Below are 22,776 nucleotides of genomic sequence, written 5' to 3'. Positions count from 1 at the left end.
TAATTGGATTGATTTCTTTTTTAATGTTGAGTTTTGAGAGGTCTTTATATTCTAGATATGAGTCCTTTACATGGTTTGCAAATTTTTCTCCAAGTTGGTAGCTTATTACTTCATCTTTGTAATAGGTCCATTCACAGAGCAAAAGTTTTAAATTTTGATGAAGTCCAATTTGTTAATTAATCTATTTTATGGTTTGTACTTTTGGTGTCATGTCTAAAACCTGCTCAATAAGACTCTCCAGTAAGTCTAAAAGATTTTCCCCTATTTTATATTCTAAAAGTTTTATATTTTTACATTTAAATGTATGATGATTTCAAGTTAATTTTGTGTAAGCAGCGAGGTTTAGGTTGATGTTAATTTTTGCTGCTTATACATATGCAATTGCTCCAGTATCATTAGTTGAAAAGATTGTCTCAATAATTTCACTTAGCATCATACCCTGAAGTGTCATCCAGTTATTGCAAAACAGTAGAATTTCCTTCCTTCTCATGGGCAACTATATATTATATTTAATCTCACAACTTCTTTATTCATTCGTTTGTGATGGACACGTAGGTTGTTTTTATGTCTTGGCTATTGTGGATAATGCTGCAATTAACATGGAGGGTAGGCTATCTCTTCAAAACCTGGTTTTTATTTCCTTTGGATATATACTCAGGAGTGAGGTTGGTGGATCATATAGTAGTTTTATTTTTAATTCTTTGAGGAATCTCCATTCTATTTTCCATAGTGGCTTCATCAATTTACATTGCCACTAACCATGCACAAGGATTCCCTTTTCTCCACACTCTTGCCAACACGTATCTCTTGACTTTTTGATGACAGCATTCTAACTGGTGTGGAGTGATATCTCATTGTGGTTTTGATTGCATTTCACTGATGATGATTAGTGATGCTGAATATCTTTCCGTGTACCTGTTGGCCATTTATATGCCTTCTTTGGAAAACTGTATTCAGTTCCTTTGCCCATTTTTCCATAGGGTTGTTTGGTTTTTCACTGAATTATATGAATTCTTTATATATTTTGGTTATTATCCCCTTATTCAATATATGGTTTGCAAACATTTTCTCACATTCACTATGTTGCCTTTTCCTTTCATTATCTGTTTCTTTTGCTGGGCAGAAGCTTTTTAGTTCTATGTAGTTCCACTTATTTATTTTTTATTTTGTTTCTTATGCTTTTTGTGTCATATACAGGAAATCACTACAAAGACCAATGTCAAAGGGCACTTTCTATGTTTTCTTCTAGGAGTTTTATAGTTTCAGGTCTTATGTTTACATTTTTAATCCATTTTGAGTTAAGTGTAAGATAGAGTTTCAATTTCATTCTTCTGCATAGGATTATCCAGTTTTCCCAACACCATTTATAGAAGAGACTATCCTATCCCCAGTGAGTATTCTTGGCCCCCTTGTCAAATATTAGTTGACTATATGTGCAGGAGGGTACCTCTGGGCTCTTGATTTGGTTTCACTTGTCTATATGTCTATTTTTATGCTAGTACCATACAGTTTTGATTACTATAGCTTAAAATAGTATAGTTGAAATCAAGATTTATGATGCATCCAGCTTTGCACTTCTTTCTTAGGATTGAAAGTGGATCCAGCAATTCTACTCCTGGGTATGTATTGGAAAAAAAAAAACACTAATTCGAAAAGATACACACACCCCAACGTTCATAGCAGTATTGTTGAAAATTGCCAAGATATAGAAGCAACTGAAGTGCCCATCAACAGAAAATGGATAAAGAAGACATGCTATATATACACAATGGAATACCACTTAGCCATAAAAAGAATGAAATTTTGTCATTTGCAGCAACATGGATGGTCGTGGAGGGTATTATCCCAAGTGAAATAAATCAGACCAAGAAAGAGAAATAGTGTATGATATCACTTATATGTGGAATCTAAAAAATACAACAAACTAGTGAATATAACAAAAAAGAGGCAGACTCAGAGATATAGAGAACAAACTAGTGGTAACCATTGTGGAGAGAGTAGGGGAGGGGAGGGTGTTAAGAGGTATAAACTATTATGCATAGAATAAGTTATAAGGATATATTGTACAACATGAGAATACAGACAATATTTTATAATAACCATAAATGGAGCAAAAATTTTAAAAAATTGTGAATCACTATATTATACACCTGAACTTATATAATATTGTACATCAACTATACTTCAGTAAAAATATTAAAAAATAATGATGATTTTTAAAAAAGAAAGTGAAACAGCCTTACTGCTGATATGGAGAAATTTTTAGTGGTCTAGATAGACAATCAAACCAGCCACAACATTCCCTTAAGCCAAAGCCTAATCCAGAGCAAGGTGCTAACTCTTCAATTCTGCGAAGGCTGAGAGGTGAGGAAGCTGCAGAAGAAAAGTCTGAAGCTAGCAGAGGTTTGTTCCTAGGTTTAAGGAAAAAGGCTGTTTCTATAACATAAAAGTGCAAGGTGAAGAAGCAAGTGATGATGTAGAAGCTTTAGCAAGTAACCCAGAAGATCTAGCTGAGATCATTAATAAAGGTGGCTACACTAAACAACAGATTTTCAATATAAATAAAACAACCTTATATTGGAAGAAGATGCCACCTAGGGTTTTCACAGCTAGAGAGAAGTCAATGCTTGGCTTCAAAGCTTTAAAGGACACACTGACTCTCTTATTAGGGGCTAATGCAGGTGGTGAATTTAAAATGAAGCCAATGTTTATTTACCATTCTTAAAATACAAAGGCCTTTAAGAATTTATTCTGCCTCTGCTCTCTAAATGGAACAACAAAGCCTGGATGACAGAACATCTGTTTACCACACAGTTTACTGAATAATTTTAGCCCACTGTTGATACCTACTGCTTAGGAAAAAAAGATTCCTTTCAAAATATTACTGCTCATTGACAATGCACCTGGTTACCTTAGAGCTCTGATGCAGATGTATAATGACATTAATGTTTTCATGCCTGCTAACACAACATCCATTCTGCAGCCCATGGACTAAAAAATAATTTTGACTTTCAAGTCTAATAATTTAAGAAATATATTTCATAAGGCTATAACTCACATAGTGATTCCTCTGATGTATCTGGGCAAAGTAAATGAAAACCTTGTGGAAAGGATTCACCATTCTAGATGCCATTAAGAACATTTGTGATTCATGGGAAGAGGTCAAAATACCAAGATTAACAGGAGTTTGGAAGACATTGATTCCAACCCTCATGGATGATTTTGAGGGATTCAAGACTTCAGTGGAGGAAGAACTGCAGATGTGGTGGAAATAGCAAGAGAACTAAAATTAGAAGTGGAGCCTGAAGATGTGACAAATTGTTGCAATCTCATGATAAAACTTTAATGGATAAGGAGTTGCTTCTTATGGATGAGCAAAGTGGTATTTTGAGATAAAATCTACTCCGGGTGAAGATTCTGTGAAGATTGTTGAAATGAAAACAAAGGATTTAGAATATTACAAATAAGCCTAGTTGATGAAGCTTTGGCAGGGTTTGAGAGGATTGGCTCCAATTTTGAAAGAAATTCTACTGTGGTTAAATGCTATCAAACAGCACTGCATGCTATAGAGAAGTCATTAGGGAAAAGAAGGGTCAATTGATGCAGCAAATTCCATTGTTGTTTTATGTTAGGAAATTGCCACAGCCACTCCATCCTTCAGCCACCACCATCTTGATCAGTCAGCAGTCACCAACATTAAGGCAAGATCTTCCCCCAGCAAAAAGATTACAACTTGCTGAAGTTCAGATAGTGGTTAGAATTTTTTAGCAATAATTTTTAATTAAGGTGTGTACATTTTTTAGACATAATGCTATCATACACATAATGGACAACAGTATAGTGAAAACATAACTTATTTGCACTGGGAAACAAAAAATTTGTGTGACTCACTTTATAGCAATATTCATTTTATTGCAGTAGTCTGGAACTGAACCAACATTACCTCCAAGGTATGTCTGTATATGTCTATTTGTTCTATTTGACTTAAACTATGGTTCAAGTTCATTTTCCTTCTTTATCTTCTGCATGGATGATGTATCTATTGTTGAAAGTGAGGTATTAAACTCCTCTACCACTGTTGTATTTTTGTTTATCTCTCTCTTCATATTTGTTAATGTTTGCTTAATATGTTTAGGTGCTCCAATGTTGGGTGAAAACTTATTTATAATTGTTATATATTCTTGATGAATTGATCCCTTTATATATATAATGACCTTCTCTTTTGTTACCATTTTTAGCTTAAATTCTATCTTGTCTGATATAAATATAAGCTACTCCTGCTCTTTTTTGGTTTCTAGTTGTCCAGAGTATCTTTTACCCTCCTTCCACTTTGAGCCCCTGTGTGTCCTTGAAGCTGAAGTGAGTCTCAGCATATAGTTGGGTCTTGTTTTTTATCCATCTAGACACTATATGCCTTTTGATTGAATAATTCAATACATTATCACTTAGAATAATTATTGATATGTAAGGACAACTAATTCTATCTTATTGTTTTTTAAAATATTTTTATTCAAGTATAGTCAGTTCACAATGTGTCAATTTCTGGTGTAAATCACAATAATTCAGTCATACAGGAACATACATATATTCGTTTTTATGTTTAACCATCAGTTATTATAAGATATTGAATATAGTTCCCTGGGCTATACAGTATAAAGTTGTTGCTTATCTATTTTTTATATATAGTAATTAGTATCTGCAAATCTCGAACTTCCAATTTATCCCTTCCCACCCCCTCCCCGTTGGTAACCATACATTTGTTTTCTATGTCTGTTAGTCTGTTTCTGTTTTGTAGATATGTTTGTTTGTTCATTTGTTTAGATTCTACATATAAGTGACATCATAAGGTATTTTTTTTTCTTTCTGGCTTACTTCACTTAGAATGACATTCTCCAGGTTCATCCATGTTGCTGCAAATGGCATTATTTTATTACTTTTTTATGGCTGAGTAATATTCCATTGTGTAAATATACCACTTCTTCTTTATCCAGTCATCTGTTGATGGACATTTTGGCTGTTTCCATGTCTTGGCTACTGCAAATAGTGCTGCTATGAACATTGGGCTTCATGTGTCTCTTTGAATTAAGGTTCTCTGGATAGATGCCCAGGAGTAGGATTGCTGGATCATAATGTAAGTTTATTTTTACTATTTTTAGGAATCTCCATACTGTTTTCCATAATGGTTGCACCAAACTACATTCCCACCAGAACTGTAGGAGGGTTCCCTTTTCTCCACACCCTCTCCAGCATTTATCATTTGTGGACTTTTGAATGATGGCCATTCTGACTGATGTGAAGTAATATCTCATTGTAGTTTTGATTTGCATTTCTCTAATACTTAGTGACATTGAACATTTTTTCATGTGCCTATTGATCATTTGTATGTCTTCATTGGAGAGTTGCTTGTTTAGGTCTTCTGCCCATTTTTTGATTGTGTTGTTTTCTTTGTTATTAAGTCGTATGAGCTTTTTATATATTCTGGAGATTAAGCCCTTGTCAGTCTCATCTTTTGCAAATACTTTCTCCCATTCTGTAGGTTGTCTTTTTGTTTTGCCTATGGTTTCCTTTGTTGTGCAAAAGCTTATAAGTTTAATTAGGTCCCATTTGTTTATTTTTGGTTTTATTTCTATTCCTTGGGTAGATTGCCCTAGGATAACACTGCTGAGATTTATGTCAGATAATGTTTTTCCTGTTTTCTTCTAAGAGGTTTATAGTGTCTTGTCTTATGTTTAAGTCTTTAAGACATTTTGAGTTTACTTTTGTGTATGGTGTGAGGGAGTGTTCTAACTTCATTGATTTACATGCAGCTGTCCAGTTTTCCCAACACCATTTGCTGAAAGACTGTCTTTACTCCATTGTATCTTCTTGCCTCCTTTGTCAAAGATTAATTGACCAAAGTTTGTGGGTTTATTTCTGGGATCTCTATTCTGCTCCATTGATCCATATGTCTGTTTTTTGTACCAATTCCATGCTGTTTTGATTACTATAGCTCTGTAGTATTGTCTGAGGTCTGGTTTCACCACCTCCAGCTTCATTCCTTTTGTTTACTAATGCTTTGGCAATTTTGGTTCTTTTGTGCATCTTATTGTTTTCTTGCTGTTTCCCACTTTTTTCTTTCTTCCTTCCTTGCTGCCTTCCTTTGTAAACAGATGATTTTCCACAGTGGTATGTTTTTATTCCTTTTTTTTTTTATATTTTGTGAATCTACTGCAAGTGTTTGTTTTGTGGTTACTGTGAAGCTTACATAAAACATCTTATATATAACAGTCTATTTAACACTACAATTTAACTTCAATCTCTTGAAAATACTGCTTTTACTCCCCTCTTTTATGTTTTTGATGTCACCATTTACAACATTTAATATTGTGTATCCATTAACAAATTGTTGAAGCTACAGCTACTTTTAATACTTTTGTGCTTTAACCTTTATTCTAGGATTAAATAGGTAACACATCACTATATTACAGTGTTAATGGTATTCTGAATATGCTCACCTTGACCAGTATGTTGTATATTTTCATATACATGTTATTATGTTACCAATTAGTGTCCTTTGTTTCAGCTTGAAGAATGCTTTGCAGTATTTACTGTAAGAAATATTTAGTGGTGATGAATTTCTTTGTCTTTTGTTTATTAGGAAAAATTTTTTATTTTACCTTCAATTATGAAGGACAACTTTCTTGAGTGAAAATATTCTTGGTTGGCAGTTTATTTCCTTTAGCATTGTGAATATATCATCCCATTATCTCTTGGCCTACAAGATCACTGCTGAGAAATCCACTGATAGCCTTACAGGGGTTCCCTTATATGAGATAATTTTTTTCTCTTCCTGCTTTTAAAATAGTTTATCTTTGATTTTAGACAGTTTTATTATTATGTGACTTGAAGAATACTATTGTGGATTGAAATTTTAAGATGATCTATTAGCTTCATGAACTTGGATGCCCAAATCCCTCCCTAGGTTTAGGAAGTTTTCAGTCATTATTTTTTAAAATAAGCTTTAAGTCCATTTTTCCCTCTCTCCTTCTGGGACTCCAATAATTAGAATAGTATTTTTGCTGATATTGTTTCATAAGTCCTGATAGCTTTCTTCATTCTGTTTTATTCTCTTTCTTTTTGCTCCTTTAATTGGATAATTTCAACTGGTCTGTCTTCTAGCTCATTAATTCTCTCTTACTGGTCTGTCTTCTAGCTCACTAATTCTCTCTTCTGCTTGTTCATTTCTGCTGTAGAAGCACTTGATTGAATTCTTCAGTTCAGTCATTATATTCTTCAGCTCTAAAATTTGTTTGTTTCTTTGTTGTGTTTTCTCTCTTTGTTGAACTTCTTTTGCTCTTGTATTGTTTTCTTGAGTTTTTAACTTATTCATCTGTGTTCTCTTATAGCTCTCTGGGCACCACCACAGAACAATCATTTTGAATTCTGTCAGGCAATTCCTGACTTCCATTTCTTTTGGGCCAACTATTGGAGGTTTACTGTATTCCTTTGGTGAAGACATGTTTCTCAAATTCTTCATGATCCCTGTAGCCTTTCATAGGTGTCTGCTCATTTGAAGTAGTCATATCTTCCAGACTTTATGGATTAACTTTAGTAAGGGAAGCCTTTCACCTGTGAATGGGGGCATGTTGGGGCTGTGCTATGACCCTGGGTCTGGTAGTACAAGGTGCCAAGTTTGGAAGCATATGTCAGACACTGTGGGGACATGATGTCCCTTTGGCTCAGGCTACTGGGGTCCACAATATCATCAACTGCATGCTCCTTGGTGGGCACTGTGGGGTCCACAGTGGCTGCAAGGGCTGTTGGGGTCCTACCTGGCACCTCCAGGTCTAATAGGGGCCAGGGCAGGTAGTGGTGGTGTCTGAAGCTGGTGGTGTACACATTCAGCTTTTGGTCAACTGTAGGTGCCTGTTTATAGGCAAGGGCCAGTTGCAGAGACATGCAGTTATGGGAATCAGGGCAGGTAGCAAGGGTCAGAGCCAACTATAAACTCACTGGCAGCTGAAGAGATCCTGGATGTCAGAATGGTTTCCTATGGTTGCACACTCTTCTCTCAGGCATGCACACTTCTGTGGGGGCTGGTGACAGGGTTCAAGCTGGGCATATACAGGTTCACAGCTGGAAAGGCTAGCTAAAGGTTGGCACAGTGGTGTTGGCTAGTGACAGAAGGCATGGCCTGATCTGAACCCATAAGCGGCTGTGGAGTCCCTGGCTGTTGATGTATATTCCTTCAGCTGCATACTCTCCCCCCTGGGCATGCACACTACAGTGGTGGCTGGTGATGGGAGTTGGGCTGTGGTCATGCCGGTACACAGTTGGAGTGGCTAGCTAGAGGTGGGCACAGTGGTGCTGACTAATGACAGAAGGTAGGGCCTGATCCAGGTCCACAAGTAGTTGTGGGGGCCCTGGCTACTGGCATGCTTGCCCATGGCTGCATGCTCTTCCCCCAGGATGAGACCAAAGATGTGTGTCAGGCCAGGGGCTAGCCCCAAGTGTGGACACGGGGGTGGTGGTGAGCCCAGGGGACACAGGCTGGTGTCCTAAAGCAGCTGTACTGACACAGCTGAAGAAGCCCACATTGGCTGCGGACATGGCTCCTGGGCTCTGGTGGGGGTGGGGATGATCTCAGGTAGCTTGTGTTTTATATATATGCAGCTGTAGATGCTTTGGATAGTTGCCAAGGCGGTTCATGGGCTCCATCAGGGGTGAGTGGGTGGAAGGAGTGGAGACTGACTCAGGTGGCTGGCACATGAATATTTGTGGGTAGAAAGCTGGTTAGATCTATAGGGAGTCCACAGCAGCTATGCTGCCCATTGGTTTCACTTCAGTGGTGAAATCTGCTTAGTTTGTCTGTAGAAGAGGTCTCTGCGAACTTTGCTCACTCCCACTGCATGTCTGCTAATAATGGCTTATGCTTTTCTTCCTTATTCCTAGCCAGCTGTATACATCTCAGCTTTGCTGGTCTGGGTGGTGTGAAACTGAAATGGAAATTTTACATAGTACCTTGAAAGGCAGGAGAAGCTTTTTACTCACCCCACTCTTCCTTTCCTGGCAAGAGGAATTCTTTTAGCTGGGAAGTTCCTTCTTAGCACTGAACAATGCCAACTTGGATGATAGGAATAATGCAAGCAAAATGAAGTTAGTCTTTCTTCCCTAGTGTTGTTATTATTATTATTACTATTATTATTATTATTATTATTATTATTATTATTATCAATTTGTTCTACTGTGTTGCTGAAACTTCCTAAGTAGACTCTAGAAGCATCCAAGAGCTGTTTTTGTTCATGGATAGCTGCCCAATCATCAATCTTTGTAGGGGCTGGGGGAGTGGGGAGGCTGGATTCTTCAAAATCATAATTTTTTTTCTGCCAAGCTTCATGTTGCCTTTATGTTATTGATTTTTAGTTTGAATTCCATTGTAGTCAGAGAAAACATCATGCATGATTTCCATTTTTTTAAAAAATTGTGTGTGTTTTATGGACTAAGATATTGTCTATCTTGGTATCTATTCCTTGGCAACTTAAAATAATCTATATTCTGCTGTTGGGTGTAGTGTTCTATAAATGTTTATCAGATCCTGTTGCTTGATGGTACTCTTCACTTCTAAATCAATTCTGATTTTCTGTCTACTTGAATTTTCAATTGTTGAGAGAGAAGGTTGTTAAAGCCTCCAAGTATAATTGTGGCTTTTTCTATTTCTCCTTTCAGTTCTACAAGTTTTTTGCTTCATGCAATTTGATGTTTTGTTGTTTCATACATAAACATTTAGGATTGCTATATTTTCTTGAACATCTTTAGAATTCTAATTTGATTTATCTACAGTGTTTCTGAGTGCATCTCTTTGTATAGTTTGTTAGTGATTGTGTTAGGCATTACATTGTACATACATAATTTATCATAGGCTACTAGTGTCAACATTTCATGTTTTTGGTGAAATGTACAAACCTTACCTCACTTGATGTTCTTTACACTCCCTCTTTTTATGATACAATTGTCTTAAGCGTTTCCTTCACATACATTGAGAACCATATCAGATCATATCATAATTTTTGCTTTATCTCAATAAAGCTGGAAAATATTTTTTTCTTTAACCATCAAACATACTTGAGAAAACTCAAGGGGGGAAGAAAAGTCTATCAAATTTATCCATAATTTTGCTCTTTCTGTTGTTCTTTCTTCTTCCCTAATATTCCAAGATCTCTTGTTTTACTGTGTCCATTTTGTTTAGAGAAATTCCTTTAGTCATGCTTTTAAGGATAGGTCAGCTGTAACAAATTCTCTAGTCACCTGTTGCTTGGATTGAATAATTTCTGTTATTCTAAAAGTTCACTGTTTCTTTCCCCTGTCTTCTTTATTCTATTGTTGAGCCCATCCATTGGATTTTTAAAATTCACTTATAGCACTTTTCAGTTCTATAATTTTCACTTGATTCTTCTTTATATCTTCTGGCTCTTTGCTCAGTCTTTGTATTTCTCTACAAAAAGTTTCTATTGCTTCATTGAGATTGCTTTTCATTTGTTTCAGATGGATTCCCAATTGCTTGCTAAAGCATTTTTATGATGGCTGCTTTAAAATTCTAGTCAGATAATTAACAACTGTGTCATCTTGGTGTTTATATCTATTGATGGCATTTTCTCATTCATATTGAGATTTTCCTGGTTCTTGGTATGACAAATGATTTTCAACTGATGGTTGCACATTTTGAGTATTATGAGAATCTTGTTCTTACTTATACCTTCTGTTATAGCAGGCCTTCTCTGACACTGCCACTGCAGGGGAGGAGGGGCACTGCCTCATTACTGCCAGGATGGCATGGAAGTCCAGGTTTTCCACTTGGCCTTAATTGACATCCCAACGGGAGGCAAAGACTCTTTGTTACTGCTAGGCAAAAGTAGGAATTTAGGCTCCTCAATAGGACCCTGTTGATACCACTCTGGCAGGAGAAGGAGAATATCTCATTATTGTTCTACACATGGTCTCCTCTTTACTGACACCACAGTGTGGCAGCCTGAATTCCACTTAGTGGTGGTAAAGTCCTGTATTTCTACCAGGCCTCTTCTGACATTACTCCAGTGCTAAATGGTCATGGGAGTCCAAGTGCTTTGTGTGGTCTCCACTGACACCATAGGGAGTTGGGGAGGGTGTCTCATTACCACCAGGTACAAATGAAAGTCTGGTTTCCCAAGTGACCTCCTTGGCACAACCATATGGGGCAGGGAGAGGATGGATGAGTTGTCTTGCTACAGACTGGAAAAGGTAGAAGTCTAGACTCTACACTCAGCCTTTGCTGAAGGTGGAGCAGGGACTCAATTTTTTCTGTGGCATTTTGCTGGAGTGAAGAGGTTATTATCCTTTCCAGTTCCTTGGATAGTGAGAGCAGGCTTTTGTTGAGCCCTTTTTGACTGCACCCACTGTTGTTGTTGTTATTGTTATTGTTGTTGTTGTTGTTGTTGTTTTTAGGTTGTCAGCTTCTACACTACCCAATCTGGGAGATAAGAGGCAAAAACAAAGGTGACTAGTGGTCATATCATTCTCTAAGTCCCTAGCTGGTCTTGTCTGCTTTATTCCCTTCATATTTCAGAGTCTTCTTGTGTTGCTTTTATATAAAATGTCCAGGGGTTTTAGCTGAACTCAGTAGTGGAATAATATACATATTAAAATCAATGCACATATATGTAAATATGTACTTTTTTTTCCTTTGTCAGAATGACAAACAAATTATTGAAGTGAAGATTAGAACTAGGGGCTGAGACTCAGCAAAGAGTAGAATCATTTTTCATTCTATACTTTATGGTTGGAATTTTTACCATGTACATGTATGACTTATATATATATTTTTTAATTTAAACATTTAAAGCAGTAGTTACTTTTCAGAGCTTGTCCTGCATGGCATGTCTTGGGAAATGGAAATCACTATTCACTCTTTCCTTCAGAAAACTAACTCCTTTCTAGGAGTCTATGGCTCCCCTATCTCCTTGTACTCCTGTCACTGACCATTCTTTCTTGATCTATTTTGTGGTTTCTTCTAATGGCCCTTCAAACATTGTCACTCCCTAGATTTCAATCCTTGGTCTAATGTTTACTTTCTTGCTACAAGTATTCCTTAGGCAAGAATATTCACTCACATGGTTTTAACCACCACCTCTGTGTTACTGAAGGCCAACTCTATTTCCCTAATCCTGTTCTATTCTCTGACCTCAGATGTCTCATAGGCATATCTATTTTAACTTGTCTCAAACTGAACTCCTGCACTTTTTTTTTTACAAATCTTCTCCTTCCTCAGCCTATCATAGTAAATAGCAACTTCATCCTTCCCACTGCTCAGATATAAAATCTTGAAGTTATTCATGACTCCTCTTTCTCTCACATTCCACATAAGATTTATCAGCAAATCCTGTTTGCTCTACCTTCAAAATTATTTAGAATTGACCACTTCTCACCATCTCCACTATTACCACTCTCATTCAAGGCACAATCATTTTTTATTGCACTATTGAAACATGCTCCTAATTAGTCTCCATGCTTCTACCCTTGTTCCCCTACAGCTATTATCCACAAATCATCCAAAATATTTCTATTAAACATAAGTTAAATCATGCCATTTCTCTGGTCTAAAACTTCATTCTATCTTACTCAGATAGCAAAGTCAAAATCCTTCCAATGGGTTCTAAGACCCTAAAGGATGTACTCAGCTTTCCCTCACCATTTCCTCTCTGAAGCTATCTTTCTTCTGTTTCTTCTTTTGATTAATCCCTTCTAGCCAATCTGAACTCCTTGTTGTACTATGAACATGATAGGCATACTTCTGCCTCAGGGATATTCCAATTACCATTTCCAGCCTAGAATGCTTTTTCCCCAGATATCTGAAAAATTATTCCTTTATTACCTATGGGTCTCTGCTCAAAAGTTATCTTCTCAATGAGGTCTTCCTGGCCACTGCATTTAAAATTTGAAAATCACTTTGCAACCATTTCTATTACCCTTTTCTGCTTTTTAAAAAACATTTTTATTGAGTTTTAGTCATTTTACATTGTTGTGTCAAATTCCAGTGTAGAGCACAATTTTTCAGCACATGAACATACATATATTCATTATCACATTTTTTTCACTGTGAGCTACCACAAGATCTTGTATATATTGTTCATCTTAATGCTCTGATTATCATCTAACATACTATATATTTTACTTATTTTGATACTGTTTTTATAAATTCCATGAGGGCTGTATTGCCAGTGCCTAAAATAGTACTTGGCAAATAGTAGGTACTCAATATATATTTTATGAATGAATGAATCAATTGATTAATGAATCAGTAAATGGTATCTGGGCTTTAGACAAAGAGTCAGAAAATCACAGCCCACACACCTGCTGCCAATTTTGTAAATAGCATTTTAATGGAACATTCATTTGTTTATGTTATCTATAACCGCTTTCCCAATACAAAGTAGAGTTGAGTGGTTGTGACAGAGATCTATGACCTGCAAAGCCTAAAATATTTACTGTATGGTTCTTTAAGAAAAAAAATTGCTAATCTCTGCTTTAGATTCATAGTCAACTACTTCTTAGATATTGTTCTCTGGATATTGCTCAGAAATCTCAAATCCAACCTGTCCCAAACTGACCTTTTTTTCCGTCTCCCCAAAACTTTCCGATTCTGTATTTCTTATATGTGTGGAATACAGCTCCATCCATCCAGTCAGTCAAGTTAGAAATCCAGGATTCAGACCTCTCCCTCTCCTACATTTTCCACTTCCAATCACCAATTCCTACTGCTTTAGCCTCTTTGTTCTTCTTACCACTGGCCTAAGACTACAATTATTTATTGTTCAGATTATGGCAACTATACTCTCTCTCTGTGATCCATCTTTTACACTACAGCTAAAATAATGCCTACCAAATGTAAGTCTGTTCACCATACTACTCTCCTTTCAAGCAATGCTTTCACAAGCCTGCAGGAACAATTTCAAACATTCCAAACTCCTCAATTAGGCAAACTAGTCCTTTTAGGATCTGGACACTGTCTCCAATCACATCCCCTGCCACACCTATTTCTATTTTATGTTCCAACAATACCAAATGGCTTGGGGTTTTATGCCCGTGGGCCTTTGTTCATGCTGGGCCATCTCCTCAAAATTTCCTTTCCCTATTTCCCTTTCTTTCCCATCTGAAGTATTGACCTAGGGTATACTTCTCTGCAAATACACATCCTTAATAGTACCAAAGTGCCCTGTATATACCCAATAATATCACTGTACCGAAATGACTGGTGAGGTAGCACTCATTTAGTGCTTAATAATGATTAAGTACTTCAACTCTGAGTCAGGCTATTTGGATTTAAATCCCAGTCCTTTCATTAGCTAAACAGCCTTTGGCATGTGACTGTCACATAGCATGTGTTTATTATCATCTTCACATTTCAGTGAAAAAAATTACTATCAGAGAAGTTACATCATTTGATGTAATGCAGATAACATGCAGAGAATGTCAGTTTTCCTCCAATATCCATTCTCTCTCTCCCTCTTCTTTTGTAAAATAATTAAATTCTTAGCTGGGCACATTGCTACCCCAAATAAAACACTAAACTTCCCTGCCTCTATTATAGCTAGATGTGACAATAAGATTAAATTCTGATGAATGGTATGCAAATGAAAGTGATATATGTGACTTCCAGGTCACAACCTTAAAGAAAATGGTTATACTCTCCACTTCCTTTCTTTCATCCTTCTCAGTTGACATCATGTAGAATATTTGGTCACGCAGATGAAGTGGCACCTAAGGGATGTTGGAACAACAACAAAGAAGTAACCAGGGTTCTTGTCCCTGTCAAGTCACCATATCAGCCCTGGAGCACCTTTTTGGAGTGTTCCACAACCAAGAAAAAAAAAATGTCTCTTGTATTGGAGCCACTGTGTTTATATATGATGTCTTGGCAGCTTAATCTGTATACTGCCTAATATAGCTAGTAAGTGGATTTGGACTGTGGATACCACCTGGACTATATCATCAGACCCCTCACGCTAAAGAAAAGTTTTTATTGAGTTGTGCTCTGTTAGGATGGTATTGACTGCTAGAATGCTTAAAGTCAAATGTCGGGACATTTGTAGCAAGTGTATAGGACTTGTCAATAAAGATTTCTTGCCTAGCCTCATTCCTGGGTTCATTTTCTGTCTCTATCCTTATTTTTCATTTTACCTAATTATGTATACCACCTCATATTTTACATACCACATAAAATTTATATTACCTTAAGTTCTGAAAGAATGTGATGGGGTTTAAATAAGTATTGCTTTCTTTATGGTTTAATTTTACATATACCAGTTTTATCTCTATTAGTTTTCTTTGTTTACATGGCTGTTTCCATACTATACTGTTAACTCCTTAAAGGCATGAACAGTGATTTTTTTATTTCTCCATACCACCTAGCATGGGCCTTGATAATAGTTACATTCTCCAGAAGTGTTTGCTGAGTGAATTAATTTCACAGAGTCAGAAATGCTATTAAATGTCATTGTGTCATATAGAATTTCCTTCTATTATAACTGGAGCCAGGGAGAAGACACAATTCTAAAAGGTTGCTAGGGGAAAATGTGACATGTTTGGAGGAGTGATGGTGAGGACAGAAAATACATACCTTAACAAAATGTTCAATTAGGATTTCCACCACAATGTTCTGGAATTTGATGTTCATCATGGCAGCCACAGTGTCCTCCTGAGCTCTCATCAGAGTGGGTCCAAAGATCACCCCCATGTTAGAGGGGGTCATAAGATTCTCTTTGCTGTGCTCACACACACTGCCAGAAGAGAAAGAAAATTATTAACAAGATTCTCTCCAAGACCCGCTTGTAACCAAGACTGTGTTAGGTGCTTTAGGGAGGAAGAGAAACTAAAAATCAGAAAGAAAAGAGAAGCCCAAAATATACATGGGAACAAAAGATTACAAAGGAAGCAATTAGCAAAGACTAGTATATAATTAGGGGCCAAAGTGAGACAGAGCTAACTTACTTCGTAGCACAGTAGGAGTTAAATGAAGTAGGGTGGGTGGATATAGTTAGAAAGTATTTGAAGAGACAGGAGGAAAGCAAGATGAAATTCAATGGCAAGAGGCAGATCATGTATAAAGCATATATAAAGAAGAACAAATGGAAAGAATCTGAAAATTAAATATATATATCTGAATCATTTTGCTGTATACCTGAAATTAACATTGTAAATCAATTACACTTCAATGAATTTTTTTAAAGAAGAACAAAGCATATGTAAAGAACAAAGCACACAGTGAAAGTGCTTACCAGTCTCATCAGTCAGGCATCTATCTCCTTCCCCACCCAGAGTCAGAGAGGCAAAAAACTCAAAGTGCTGAAAGGGATCCTTAAGGTTAGCACTTTACCATTGTCTTCACTTTACAGATGAGAAAACAGTGGTCCAAAGAAGGAAAGGAATTTTCCTGAGGTCACAATCATTTAGCCTGATTAGGGTAGGGCTTGTAATCCTAAACTTTCTGATCTCTTGTCACTTTCCTCACTTAAATCACCTTTAGTGGCTTCCTATCACTTATAGGACATGGCCAATTCTCTTCAAAGTGGCAATTAAAGTCTTGAGTAACTTGGCACCTATTTCCAATTCCAATGCATACTCAGGCTGTGAAGCTGACCTGGGTTTGAATCCCAACACTGCCACCCATTAGCTGTGCAACAGTGAGTGTTAGTGACCTGACCTCTCTGGGCTTCAGTGTTTCCACTTGCAAAAATAGCATCCTCCTCAGAGGTTTGTGAAATAAATGGAGCTAAATTTCTTTAGCATGGTGTCCTGGAAATATTCCATGATAAATATCTGCTGTTATTATTACCTCTCCAGGAGCCTCCATCTAGACACTGCTGACCTCTGATGCTCTTATATACTACACTGCTTAGATTAGGTTTGGGGGCTGCATCGTGCTGTTCCAGACCTCCATATCTTTGTTCATGTCATTCCCTCTGTTTAGAATGTCTCCCTCTTCCTAGATCTAAAGAATATCTATTCATCCTTTGAGGCTCACTTTAAGTGACATTTTCCTCTGGGCTCTCACAGCCTACTGTCCTCACCTTGATTGACACCACTGGCAAGTAGTAGAGTATGTTGCAATTTTCTGTTTCTTATCTGCCTTTCCTACTAGGTGGTAAATAACTTCCAAGGTTGTGTGCCTCACACAGAGCAGGTACCAATTAATTATTTTTAATGGAACTGAGTACCTCCAGTGCTCTTTCACATAGTACTGGAGGCATCCAAGTAAAAGGTGTGCAGCCTTTTGGTCAGTTTGGCTGTGGGGGTGGGAAGGTGAGGGAATGGAACAGCCCACCACAAATACTTTCTTTTTTTTTTTTCTTTTCTTTTTTCAGCTTTATTAGATAGAATTATTACAGTTTGACTGCATATATACATTATACTGCATGTAAATACATATATATAATATACTGCGTATTTTTTAGCTGCGTATTTTTTAGTTTGTATATGAAACACTAACTTTCAAAACCTGCTCAGGTCAAGGCCCTGGAGAGACTGACCCCATCAATAGGACTTACCCCATCAATAAGCAGGCTCTTATCACTTAGTAGGTAATTGACAGGGACAGAATCCGTAGACAAATCCTAAATCTGTTAAGCTCAAGACAAAGGCTGGTTGCCATTCAGAAGATAATGAACAGCAACTATTCACAGGCCTTTGGTATTGGAACTCTGGTGATGAGTCCCTTTTAACAGTTTAAAGACTTCTGTAATCAACCCTTATTTTTTAGTGACAGAATATTTCAGATGTTGAAATAGAAAAGCAACTCCATGCTGCCACCAAGCGATCCAGAATGGCTAAACCAATAGTAACAAGGCAAGGACACTTGTGAGACCACAGCCTCCAGCATGTGTGAATGCTTATCTCCTTTTGAGAGCTTTGAACGGAAATGACTTTGGTTGAATGTGCCAGAAGTCACTTAATCCTTATAACTCCAAAAGGCAGAGTATTTTATCTCTGAAGCCTGGTTTCACAGAGGGTAAAGTACTAAGTGAAGGTCAAACAGTTTGTGAATACATATTAATATAGGGATTCAAGCCCATATCCGTTGGGTTCCAAGTCCCACAGTCATTCCTGGATCCCATTATCTGCTTCACTAATTTCTCTCAAGAAATCAGCCTCTTTAAGCTAAAGCCACCTTCTATTCTCTGAGGGAGGTTCTTGGTATCCCATTTAGGACACTCTTTTCCTTCTTGGCCTTCTTATGAGATTTGAAAGGTAACCTATTATTTGGGGAGATTTCTTTCCATTTGACATCTCTCTTTTTATTATACATTTTGAAAACCATTAAGAGGCATAAGTTACACTGTAACTTGTGGGTTAATGAGATGAATGAAACAAAAAAGAAGGGCATCATGAGTAGTGAATTAGGTAGGAGTTTGTAATATGATTTGACAGCAAAGAAATCTTAAATTCTCCAGTTCACATAGACCAGAGTAAAAGGGCACAACCTCTTGAGCATCAAATTTAAAACAAAGAAATACATATTAAAGGGAGGTTTTTAAAAAATCTCCAGTTTGCAAAAAAAAAAAATTTAATTAGATGGTTTAGATCAGAGGTCATAAATTAAAATGCCTATAAAAATAGAACTACTTTATGATCCAGTAATCCCACTTCTGGGTATATATCCAAAGGAAAAGTAAGCAGAATTTCAAAGCAATATCTTCACTCTTATGTTCATTACAGCATTAGTCACAACAGCCTAAGCATCCTTAGATAGAAAAATAGATAATTACACACAATGGAATATTAATAAGCCTTAAAAAAAAAAGGAAATCCTGCCATTTGCTACAACATGGATTAATCTGGAGGACTTATGTTCAGTGAAATAAGCCAGACACAGAGAGTATAATGATGGTCACCATGGGCTGGGGTGAGGAACGGGTAGGTGCTGGTCAAGAGGTACAAAGTTTTAGTTATGCAAGATGAGTTCAGTTCTGGAGATTTAATATATAGCAATGTAGTTAACAATATAGTTAACAATACTGTATTTTATGCTTGAAATTTGCTAAGAGGTTAGATCTTAAGTAGAAAGAAGGAAGGAAAGAAAGAAAGAAAGGAAAGAAAGAAAGAAAGAAAGGAAAAGGAAGGAAGGAAGGAAAGAAAGAAAGAAAGAGAGAAAGAAAGAGAGAAAGAAAGAAAATAGTAACTATATATGAGGTGAGATATATTAATTGGCTTTATTGTGGCAATTATTTCATATATACATATAACAAACATCAAGTTATATACTATAAATATATACATTTTATTTGTCAATTATACCTCACTAAATATGAAAAAAAAATTGAATAAGTTCATTAAACTAGTTCCATTACTAATGCGTGGCATGACTTTGGGCCTATCTTTTCCTCCTTAGGTATCTGATCCCTCATCTATAAAACAAGAAGGTTACTGGGTAATCTAAAGAGCCTTTCAGCTCAGCCATTCAGTGGATCTAAGAAAGACCTTCTTCTGAAAATAATGGGAAAAAAGACAGCCGCACATTATGTGTCTACTGTTGGAAGACCATAAAACAAGTTATGAAGTATCTTTCCTTCCCTACTCTAAATACTCCCTACTGAAAAAAAAATAACAATGAAAAATATCTAAAAAAAAATATTTTAAAAAACTGGAATCAGAGCAAGTCTCTTGATCTAACTATAGGGAACTTAAAAGGACGAATGACATGTTTTATTTAATAAATAAATGATAAGAAAAAAGAAAGAGATGAAGGAGAAACCTATAGATTGGGAACATGGTAAAAGCATAGAAGCCCTATGCTATATTGTCTCAAGCCTTGGCCTCTGTGTTCTTTATTAGCCCTCCAGATTCTGATACAACCAAACATTTGAGAACTACTGCTATAGATAAGGGATCACCAAACCATGGCCCTTGAGCCAAATCTAACCTGGTTTTATAGATAAAGTTTTATTGCAGTACAGCTATGCTTATTCATTCACATATTATCAATGGCTGCCTTTGTACAATAAAGGTAGAACTAAGTAGCTGTGACAGAGTCCATATTGCTCACAAAGCCTTAAATACGTATTATCTTGTGGAAAACATCTACTGACCTCTGCCAGAGATTAAAAGAGGCTTAAAAAACATTTGAACAGATTGCTACATGTGGATGTTATTTGGATCCTGATTCAAAGAAAAAACATATGACATATTTGAGAGTACTAGAAATGTGAACACAGAATATTTAATGATATGAAGTAATTATTAATTATTTTAGATGTGGTAATTATATTATGGTTATGTGTACAAAGAATTTTTGTTTTTCAATATACATACTGAATTATTTATGTATGCAATAACATGATGTCAGATTTGCTTCAAAATAATATGGCAGGAGGGAAAATGGATAGAGCTATAGATGAAACAAGATTGGTTACATGTTCATAACTGATTCTTTCTACTTATTATACTTGAATATTAAATATTGATATTCAGTATTGAATATTGTATATACTTGAAACCTTGCATAATTAAAAGCTTTTAAGTGGACAAGATACTAATAGAAGGGGAGAGTAAGTCAGTGTCTGTCACAAAGTGAGCAGTCCCAATCCTTGAAGATGATGCCCTTAAGGGCAGACTGCTTTGGTTTCCTCCACTGGTGTTAAACTATTTGTAGTTTACTTTAAATACTTCAACATAGTCAGTTCAATATCCTGAATTTCATCAATGACATCAGTCGCAACCACATCATTATTTTATTATGTACCACTAAGAAAGATAAAAACATATCATTGTCAAATCATTATGTAATTTTGTTTACATTTGTTTATTGAGTAATACTCATTTTATAATGTTGTGTCAAATTCTAGCGTAGAGCACACATTTTCAGTTATACATGAACATATATATATTCATTGTCACAATTTTTTCACTATAAGCTTCCACAAGATCTTGTATATATTTCCCTGTGCTATACAGTAGTCTTGTTTATCTATTCTGCATATGCCTGTCAGTATCTAAAAATTTTGAAATCCCAGTCTGTCCTTCCCACTCCCTGCCCCCTTGGCAACCACAAGTTTCTATTCTATGTCTATGAGTCTGTTTCTGTGATGTATTTATTTATTTCTATATTTTTTTAGAGTCCACATATGAGTGATCTCATATGGTATTTTTATTTCTCTTTCTGGCTTACTTCACTTAGAGTGACATTCTCCAGGAACATCCATGTTGCTGCAAATGGCGTTATGTTGTCAGTTTTTGTGCCTGAATAGTAGTCCATCATATAAATATACCACACCTTTTTTATTCAGTCATCTGTTGATGGACATTTAGGCTGTTTCCATGTCTTGGCTGTTGTAAATAGTGCTGCTATGAACAGCAGGGTGCAGGTGTCATTTTGAAGTAGGGTTCCTTCTGGATATATGCCCAGGAGTGGGATTCCTGAGTCACATGGTAAGTCTATTCCTAGTCTTTTGAGGAATCTCCATACTGTTTTCCACAGTGGCTTTCCTTGATTCCCTCTCCCACTCTTAATGATTTAGATGTCTTCTTTTACAATTTTGTGTTTATTCTCTTTGTAATTCATGGCAGTTATCTCGTTTCCAGTTATGAGTTTCTCATTTTTGTAGCATCCTGCTTCTTTTCTATTTAGAGTAGACCTGTCAATATTTCTTTTAGCGTGGGTTTAGTGTTGCTAAAATCTTTCAGTTTTCGCTTGTCTGTAAATTTATCTCTCCTTATATTCTAAAGGATAGCCTTGCTGGATAGAGTATCCTAGGCTGCATCTTTTTTTCATTCAGGACTTTGAATATATCTTGCCACTCCCTTCTGACCTGTAGTGTTTGTGTAGAGAAATCAGCTGAGAGCCTTATGGGGAGTTCCCTTGTAACTCACTCTTTGTTTTTCTCTTGCTGCCTTTAGGATCATTTCTTTATCCTTAACTTTGGCCATCTTGATTATGATATGTCTTGGTGTGGGTCTACTTGGGTTCTTTCTGTTTGGGACCCTCTGAGCCTCCTGTACTTGGATATCTAATTCCTTCTTTAGGTTTGGGAAGTTTCAGTCATGATCTTCCAAAACCTTTTCAATCCCCTTTGTTCTTTCTTCCCCTTCTGGGACCCCTATTATTCTTAGATTGGCATGTTTTATATTATCCCATAGGTCCCTTATATTGTTTTCATTGTTTTTTATTTGTTTTTCTCTCAGCTGTTCTGATTGGGCGCTTTCTGTTGTCCTGTCTTCTAGGTCACTTATTCATTCCTCTGCATTATCTAGCCTGCTTTGCACACCCTTTAGATCAGTTCTCATCTCAGCAAATGAGTTTACTAATTCTTTGTTTCTTCTTTATAGCTTCAATTTCATTTTTGACATATTTTATATCTCTAAACACTATTTCTTTTAGTTCCTTCAGTACTTGATCTCTCTTTTTTTGAAATCTTGATCTAGTAGGCCATCAATGTCTATTTCCTTGATTGTGCTTTCAGGGGATTTCTCTTGATTTTTTTAATTGGGAGTGGTCCTTCTGCTTCATCTTGCTCATATCTCTCTGGCACTGTGGCTTAAGGAGTATCAGTTATCTGGTTCTCCTAGAGATGGTGTGTTCTTGATGATTTTATCGAGAGGTCTTTGTGTCTTCACCCTGTTTTGCAAACTCAGCTTGTTGTTTCCAGAGACCCTCTGTTGGCACCCTCGACTGTGCTGCTCCCAGTGGCTGTTGGCTAGCAGATCGTGCCCCCTCCCAACACTGGGTCAGGTGCTGAGCTCTTAGCCGGTGGGCGGGCAGGTCACTCCTCCTTC

The 22,776-nt window shown here is 36.6% G+C and overlaps 1 protein-coding gene across 3 annotated transcripts in view; it reads right to left on the bottom strand.

The window, feature by feature from the left end:
* Nucleotides 1-22,776, bottom strand: part of OPHN1 (oligophrenin 1) — a 586,519-nt gene that overhangs the window by 86,042 nt on the left and 477,701 nt on the right. For all 3 annotated transcript variants that reach the window (XM_010973648.3, XM_010973647.3, XM_045509198.2), the window contains exon 19: nt 15,629-15,788. In XM_010973648.3, the coding sequence (XP_010971950.1) occupies nt 15,629-15,788 (160 nt within the window). The remainder of the gene's footprint in view (nt 1-15,628; nt 15,789-22,776) is intronic.

This window comes from Camelus bactrianus, chromosome X (genome assembly GCF_048773025.1).
Source record: "Camelus bactrianus isolate YW-2024 breed Bactrian camel chromosome X, ASM4877302v1, whole genome shotgun sequence".
NCBI lineage: Eukaryota > Metazoa > Chordata > Mammalia > Artiodactyla > Camelidae > Camelus > Camelus bactrianus.
The sequence above is the reverse complement of the archived record's forward strand: the minus strand, read 5'-3'. Positions and strand labels throughout refer to the sequence as shown.